Source organism: Sinocyclocheilus rhinocerous, unplaced genomic scaffold, assembly GCF_001515625.1.
Source record: "Sinocyclocheilus rhinocerous isolate Xijiao unplaced genomic scaffold, SAMN03320098_v1.1 scaffold2578, whole genome shotgun sequence".
In the NCBI taxonomy this organism is placed as follows: Eukaryota; Metazoa; Chordata; class Actinopteri; order Cypriniformes; family Cyprinidae; genus Sinocyclocheilus; species Sinocyclocheilus rhinocerous.
Genome location: NW_015643596.1, coordinates 693,778 through 703,092, shown reverse-complemented (window position 1 = coordinate 703,092; position 9,315 = coordinate 693,778). Strand labels below are relative to the sequence as shown.

Genomic DNA, 9,315 nt, shown 5'->3' with positions numbered 1-9,315 from the left:
AACACACTGGGCTAGCTAACCAATCAGAGCCCATCGCCTATTTCTGAGGGCGGGGCTTCTTAAAAACAGGAAAAGATCAGCCCGTTTCTCAGAGAAGGGACAGAGCGGTGTGGAATAAAGGTAAATTATGTGAAAAATAATGTTTTTTTTTTTTAACTAAGCATTAACACATGTTAGACTGCACCCCATAAACACAATCAAGCCTAGAAAAAACCAGTGAACCACACCTTTAATTCAGCTCTTGTCAAAAAATTATTTGTTGTGTATTTTTATTTCGAAGAAATATCTACCCTCCACACTTTTTAGAACACAATCAATGCTTTTCAAAAACGTTGACGTGTCCAGCCCAACTTTTACAACCGCTCCAATGCACCCGAACAAAAGCAAACTAGTCAGTCGTTCCAGGTGCTGTTGCGTGTACCTCTGAGTACAGCTGTGCTTTTATTCGCGATCAGTGGCAGGGCATGAGGGTGGAAGATTGAGAGTGCGGTGGCATGTTTCAGCCCTGATCAGATCTGCATGATCTCGGCTCTAACAAGCATTACGGCGCACTGCAGACCCCCGCTGAGAAACACCCCCACACTTCAAAAGAACAATCAGCAGACCAGAGGGAGAGAAACTGTGTGGGAGAAGGTGTAATTATGCTCAGATAATCACGAGTCAACAATTCATCAGCAAAAACATGAGCATTCGGCACAAATGTCTTGGTACTGTATGCATTAGCACAACCTCAAACTTCAAAACTGGTATGGTGAAATGTGCAGTTATGATTAATATAACATGGAGCTATTTCTGCATGATTTAACCTTTAAAAAGACTTTCGTTGATGTAAACTAATGTAACCAGTAAATATTATTTTTGAATTAAAACTTATTTCTTTTTAACTAATTTAAATGTTGTCAGATGAAGCACATTTTTGGTTTTCATGACAGAACATTTTGCCTGCAATCTTAATTTATAAAAATGTTAAATATAATAATAATAATTTAATCAAGTATAATAATAAATATAATCATATTAATTATTAAATAACAATAATAATGAAAGATTATAAATATGATTTTTAAATAAATAATATTATAATTAATAATATATTTGATATGTATAATATACTAAATCATATTTGAATGTATAATATACTATTAATAGTAATTAAAATTAAGTTTCTACTTAATTTAATCTAAACTATTATAGCCAGTTTTTTAGTTTACATTACCACTGTGTAAAATATACTAAATCTCAATATATAAAAACATTAAATACGATAATAACTTTATACCTAATAATTTAATCTAAACTAATATAGCCAGGTTGATTCAGTAATATTACAGTAAATTATTTTTAAATTGAATAAAACTTGTTAATTTAGATCATATAAAGCATCTATCTATATATATATATATATATATATGTGTGTGTGTGTGTGTGTGTATATATATATATATATATATATATATATATATATATATATATATATATATATATATATATATATATATATATATATATATATATATATATATATATATATATATATATATATATATATATATATATATATATATATATATGTATATACACACACGCACACACATACACATTTATCAATGATATTTCAATTATATATTAGATCAGTTCATACTTCATAATTTATCTGGTAGTTCTTGTCTAATAATTCCATTTGTGAGGAATTACCACTGGATTAAAATTCGTGACAGTCGTGCAAACAGAAATTAAATGCGTAAAACTAATTAAACAACTTCAAATGAGCGAATTTGATTGTCACTCTCAGCTGAACGACTGTATTATTGAATTTGCATGTGCAAACGGCTCTAATATATGCAAAAAGCTTAACCAAATCAGGCCCGTGTGCCTCCACAAGGGTTGTATGGGGGTTGGATGTGCGTGTGGCAATGTGGCTGAGAACATGGGTGTGTGCCGCTTTCATTTCACACAGGGTTCATGGGTGTGTGCCTCGCTGTATAGAAGAGCAGCAAACATGAGCCAAAGCTGAGGTCTGAAACCAGACTACAGGTCCAAACATCACAAATCCATCAACACTGCGGACACTTAGATCTCGCTTTCAAAACCTGGAAATAAATCTCTTAAAATAACTAAGTTATGATCGCAAACAAATGCGAGATCGCACGAATAGCCGACTCCCATCTTCATGGCCTACTTGAGCGAAATGTGAGATTGTCATTGTTTAGAGTCACCGCAGGGCTCGAAGTGTCACGTAGTGAACAATACGCTGCCTCTGTGTTCGTAAAAATGGCAGACACACTAGTTGCATCGGTAATTCTAGACAGCAGCATTCAGCTCTGGTTCCTCTCTGACCTTTAGGTAATGCTTTAAGATCAGCTCTTTCTAAAACACGCTAACATGCTAAAACAAAATGTGGCGGAAACCTCAAACCCTTCAACTCAGAATGCACAATGTGGGTATCACGGTCACACCCGTCAAAGTGACCTCAAAATAACAATTATTGTAATAATCCGAGGAGATGACAGCTACCTGGAACATAAATTCAACATTCAAACAACGTGTTGTTAACATTACAACAATATTCTGTGAAAATTATTGTCTGTTGTCAGAATTTTGTAAAATAATATAATCATGCAATTTATATTGAAAGTCAAATTTTGTTTAATGCCTTAATCTCAGTAGTATTCAAATGCAAATTAATACAAATTAGCTAATAAAACTCGTCACTGAATTTTGTTTGCAACCCATTTTACATCAGTCAAATAATGAAAATCCTGTCATCATTTACTCATCCTCATGCCGTTCAAAACAAGTGTGACTTTCTCTCTTCTGTGGAACACAAAAGGAGATGTTTTGAAGCACGTTCATGCTGCACTTTCACCTTACAATGAAAGTGAATGGGGACTGGGGCTGTCAAGCTCTAAAAAGCACAAAAATCATCATAAAAGTAGTTCAAGTGACGTGTGCGCTATATTCCAAGTCTTCTCAAGCTGTGAATGAAGAACAGATGGAAATTTATTTTACAGAAAATCTTACTTAAAAGGATAGTTCACCCAAAAATGAAAATTCTGTCATTATTTACTCTTTACTCTACATTATTTCCAGCCAGTTGCACACAAAAGAAGATTTTTGAAGAATGTTGGTAACCAAACAGTTAATGGTCCCCACTGACTTCCATAGTATTTTTTCCATACTATGGAACTCAATGCGGACCATCCACTGCTTGGTTCTTCAAAATATCTTCTTTTGTGTTCAAAAGAGGAAAGAAACTCATAGGGGTTTGGAATAACTTTAGGGCGAGTAAATAATGACAAAATTTTCACTTTTGGGTGAATTACCACTTTAAGAGCCCTAGTTCCAATTCACTTTCATTGTATGGAAAAGAGCAGCTCAGACATCATGCTATAAATATCTCCTTTTTTGTTTCACAATAAAAATTAAGTCTTTTGAAAGGCATTGAGTTTGAATACAGCACATTCCATAATAGTCATTATATTATTTATTTTTTAAATAACTGTCAAGTATCAAAATATAGTAAAATAATTTAACATTAAATAAAAAAACTATTTAAAAAAATACAATTAAACACAGCTCAATCACTCAACATTTCAAACCATTTATATTTAACCACTAACTTATAAAGCATCTCTAGAAATAAACCTGAACTTCAAGCAGACAAACACAATCTTGCTTCCAACCATTTTTAGGCTTTTAAACGAACAACTTATTCCTACGGTTTGGACAATGAATAAAAGATGTTGAGACGGTCTCAAACGAGACGGCGGTGGGCGGCCCGGCACATGCTACATTTTCCTCATCTCCCCCTTCTGTCATTTAGACCGCAGGCGATGACCTTGAGAATTTCCTCTCGGCCAATAGGAACTCTTTGTTTCTCTCAGCCTCTCAAATGTGCTGAGGATGCCAAAGTATGCAATGCCTCAAAAACACTTAGTAGTGAAGGGGGCTGCTGAGGTGATGTTTGTGTGTACAGTAGGTGTTTTTGGGTGGAACTGGAAGTGCTGAATATATATTGTACGGATATATTTTCATTGTCTTACAGAAAAAGTGCACTGAATAATGGCGATGTTGTACAAATTGTGTTTCCTTGCTGCTTTATTTACGTTTGTTTATGCGTGTCAGTGTGGCACATGTGCAATCATTTATCTCCTTTAGCTTCTTGGGCACACAGCACAATTAGACATATCGATCCCAGAGGAATTCTGGGAAAAAAAAAAAAAACTGGGAGCGCATCATGCACTGATATAATTGCATGTTTATGCAGACTGATTGGTGACATATTACCGGTTATAATGTGCGACCTCTTATCATAAATATGGCTGTGTCATAAAGATTGATGGCAGATTTCATACTACTCAGCATGCATTGGACAGATTCACAGACTGCCAACATTTTTTGGCCTCTAATGAGAATATGAAAAATCACTGGCTGCAGCTATGAATCACTTGCTGACTGCACGGATTTCAGTTGCTGCTTGTTACTTGCAAATGACAAAGAAAATCATGAGATTTGCTCATCAAATGACATGATTTACTAACTTCACACTGGCGTACGTATATCTAATAACACCACCACTCCTTATTAATACTACAAATTGCAGACAATCCACATATATTACAATTACAGTGAGGTTTTTAGTCCTAAATTGCAACCCTGAGGGAAATCTACGAATCCGGCCGGCACCGTGTTCATCATAACATGACCTACAGGGACCACATACTGCTGGAGATCAGCTCCAGCACATGCTCTTTCACACCACATGGGGATCCAGACATCAGGTGGGTGTGTGTATAGAACTGATGAATGAACCGAAAGGTCATTTTTAACGGGGAAGTCGCTCGTGAACAACATTAGGCCAGGTGTAGCCCCGTTTTAGCAGTTACAGTTTTGTCTATTGTTCTTTTCGGTGCGGCGAGTAGAGCTTTTGTCTGGGATCCTCCATCTGTTCACGCGCTTCCTGAACTTGACAATAAGAATACACACCTCACGAGGCAAGAGGAACGTGTCAGGTGCAAAAAAGCTAAACATTGTTGATGGTAAACAAAAAATACAAAAAGACAGGCAGATCGCAGATGACAATGGGATAGACAGACAGATACACAGATAGATAGATAGATAGATAGATAGATAGACAAAAAGATAGACAAGACAGACAGAGAGATAGATAGATGGATAGATAGATAGATACACAAATGGACAGATACAGACAGACAAAAAGATAGGCAAGACAGAGAGAGAGATAGGTAGATAGATAGATAGATAGATATTATTAATCTCGTGAGGTAGATAAACTCCATAAACATATCTAGTGAATACACAGAGAAACGACAGCGTTGAATATGAATGAGACCGTTGTACCGGCGGGAACAATGACCTCTGTCACCGGTAATTCATACCTGATATCTCGGACTGCGGGACGCCGTTTAACGTGAAGCCTTTGCCGCTGTAGAACTGGCGCACATCCGCGCAGCTCCGCACTTTGCCGCCCGCGTTATCCGCTGACAGAGACACGGAGATGAGCGACACGAGCAGCGCGACCGCTGTCAGATCCATTGTGTCCTGATCCAGAGACTGAGGAGGATGAAGTCCACTGACGCTGATGCTCTACACTTCACACAGCGGTTCAACGCATCCGACTCTCTACAACAGCAGGATAGAGAATTAAATCCACTTGTTTAGGGAACACGCAAACGCACGTCCAGGTTTAAAACCGGTGGTCCTGATGAAAGAGGATGTGTGTTATTGATCAGTCCGGTGGGGATCTGTTTCTGGTGCTCATGTCTTTACGCACTATTAATAATGCATAATTAATAATATCCCTCTAAGTAGCTAGTATAGTATGAACAGTAAATACTGTTGTAGTAATTGCGGGACAAAGCGCACAGTGCTGCTGCTGTGCGCTCCTGTGCTGACTGTCTCTCTACTGTCCCGTTCTCACTGAACAATAGTGATGTCCGATTTGCGACGGAGTCGTTCTTTTGAATCGGCTCCTTAGAACGATTTGGAGGAATCGATTCGCAACATTTTCTGTAATAGAAACAATGCATTCCTTGATGAAAGACGAGCGTAAGATGGTTTGCTTCTCCAATTCTGGTCTGTATTAATGCCCGTAAATAATAAATAATATGCCCATAAATAAAAATAGCCTACTAAATAAATGAATGCATGAATGGAATTCTGAGTTTATGTCTCACAAATCTGCCGTTTTATCGTGAAATTCGAGGGAAAGAAAGAAAGAAAGAAAGAAAGAAAGAAAGAAAGAAAGAAAAAATTCAGAGATATAAACTCAGAATTGCAAGATGTTAACTTGGAATTGTGAAATAAAAAGTTGCAATTACTTAATTTATTTTTACGTGATGGAAAAAAAATAATAAAAAAATGAAACAACAACAACAACAACAAAAGAAACAGAATTGTGAGATGTAAATTCAAAATTCAGAGGGGAAAAAAGTTAGAATTTGGACTTCTGATGAAAAAAAGTCAGAATTGCGAAATTTAAATTCAGAATTGTAAGAAAAAAGTCAGAATTCCGAGTACATAACTTTTCAGCAGTTTCATTGCCAACATTTTTTCTTGCACTTCTGAGTTTATTTCTCACAGTTCTGAGAAAAACGTCAGAGTTGTGAGATAAAATTTATTCAGATAAAAATGTATTATTTTTATTCAGTGGCAGAAACGGGCTTCCATAGATCTGACTGGTGTGTTTTGTGCACATTTTCAGACGTAAGTCAATGAAATGTTGGCGACAAACAATAAAACGTTTGTTAAAGAGCTGAATAACTACAGCATTTTGGGCATCAAATTAAATTTGCTAAATTAAAAAAAAAAAAAAAAATCTACAGCAAAAACGTAATGTAAGCATAAACATTTCTTTCACAACAAAAAAGAATCTTTGAGGAACATTTTGAGGTGATGAATCAAATGAATCGATTCTCTGAAACGATCCGTTCATTCGAATTTCCAATGAATTTCCCAACATTACTGAACAAGTCCAGCCCTGTGATAGAATAAAGAGGAGGGGTGGGTGTAAAGACACCTGCAGGTGGTAGTCGACGCCCCCTGCCGCCTTCCCACACTACTGTAAGGCAATGTATCCCGCACTGCAATTGATTTTGAGGTGGGATATTAAATGGACGCGATCGTATAACTTATAGGCCGAAACCGAGAACACAGTCAGCTGCGAAAGCCTGTTATTTTTCAGTCAAGACACGTCTAATTAAGTGCACTTAAATTCTTGCGGGTTTGCGTCGAGCCGCGGGTTTATTTCAATTAGGCTACGTGGGGTTACACAGCTGCATAAAGAAGAAGAATTATTTTCACAACGACAATAAGCGCACAGCCGTGCCGGTTGAAAATGAAAAGCGAGTCATCATTGACCGAACTAAAAGAATAATAAAGCACTCACTTTTTGAGCTCAAGGCAGTTTCAAAGGCAGCATTGCCATTGTTGGCACAAAAACGAAATGAAGGGGTTCAGTGCGGCTGAGACCAGGAAATGTTCATGACAGCTTAATAGGCATCTAAATAATAAGACAGCTAATTAAAAAAAGCAGCATTAATTACAACATGTCTGCTGAAAGACATGAAGACTCAATTGCGTTCTGGGCGTGACTGGTTTATTGCAAACATCGCTCAGTTATAGAGTAGGCTTCAGAATATGTTGTCAGAAATTATGTCATTGATACAAAACAGGTTCAGATCGGGCTGAAAAACATTTGGATATAGCCTACAAACCGGGATTTAAAGGGGTCAGGAACAGGAAAATAAAATACTAGACGAGAAAAACGGGGCTCAGAGGTTGATGTTGCCGCTGAGGTGCCACTGAATAGAAACTAAAATTAAAATTTCAAAGAGCAAGAGTGAGAGCGAGCGAGAGAGAGAGAGAGAGAGAGAGAGGGAGGGAGAGAGATCAAAAAGACACGTGTATACTTTGAAAATATGATATTTTATTGATCGATATATGTGCAAGCACTTAAATGACACGCGGCGCTGTCAGAGCTACATGGAAAGAGACTAATGAATTCAAACGAAGGTTTAAGACTGTGACGTCACGGCGAACTGTCGAAACAAACAATAGGCCTATGTAGGGCACTTCTATTTTGCCACACTAAACTTGGCAATAAACACTTTTAAAATGCACAATAAACATGTCTGTCAAAACGATCTCAAAGGAGGCTTTTATTAAGCAAATCAAGGAGTGAATTACTCATCCACTGTTTTTAAAACAGACATTTGTTGGGCTAGATTCAAGTTAATGCACAATGAGGTGCACACTTTTTACTTAGTCTTACTGAATAGACGATAAACAGTTTATATTCTAAAATCTATTTAAAGGTTGTCTTCTGTGAAAATTAAATAACATTTGGATGTAAATGGTCGGCATAAAAGTAGTGTGCGACTTAACCTGCTGCATCCTGTGGATCACCTTTATCTGATTGTCCGGGTCCGGAATCATTAAGCACGGCATTAATATCTTCATCAGAGTTTTTCGTTGTCTCCAGATTTCTCTGCAATTCGTGTATGTTGTTAAAAACGCGGAACATCATTTTATTCCACACAACAGGCAAGCATTACAGTTAAGTCTATTCTCCACCAAAATGCAGATTCGTCACGTGACAATTCTTACGCAAATGAGATTGAGGGAGACGTTAAGTTTGTTTTGATTTATTAATTTACTTACAATAACAATTTAAAATGTATTAACTTTTACGTATTCACGTTTACATGTATTATTAACTGCATTATATGCATTTTTACTTCATAGAAAAAACTTTATAAATAAATATTTAGTACAATTCTTAAATCGCTATGCCAATGTTATGAAATATTGTACTAAAAATAAGTGTTTGAGTGTCCTAGAGTTAATCAATAGCACAACCCGACTAACATATACACACTTTGTATACAGATATTTCAGTATAAATATGTTAAATGTACAATTTGACTTTTTACAAAAAAGCCCTAAAATCGCACAAGCAGGTGGGTCAGTCTTACAAAAACTGGGTCATTTTTCATCTCAAAATCAAAGGGAAGAAAATATAATATTTTATGTAATGACAATTGGCCTTTTTTGTAGACAATTAAGATTTATTTATTTATTTATTACATTACTTGTATTATTTTAATGGCAATTATGTAGATTTTCCTCTGTAATGCAAAGAATTATAATGGTCATTACTGTATTTTGGGGAAAATTTAATTTAATTTATTTACTTTTCGGATTATAGAAATAAGAATTTGGAAAAATCTTAATGTTGCAAAATTGGCATAAATTTTCATAATTCTAAAATAATTTCATTATTAATATATATAT

General features: G+C 35.9%; 1 protein-coding gene across 1 annotated transcript in view; it reads right to left on the bottom strand.

Annotated features, from left to right (window-relative positions):
- The window catches only part of LOC107757451 (glypican-1-like), a 29,594-nt gene extending 23,649 nt beyond the window's left edge, over window positions 1-5,945 (bottom strand). Inside the window, exon 1 of the mRNA XM_016574927.1 lies at window positions 5,400-5,945. Within this exon, the coding sequence (XP_016430413.1) occupies window positions 5,400-5,556 (157 nt within the window). The 5' untranslated portion in view covers window positions 5,557-5,945. The remainder of the gene's footprint in view (window positions 1-5,399) is intronic.
- Window positions 5,946-9,315: the final 3,370 nt, after the last annotated feature.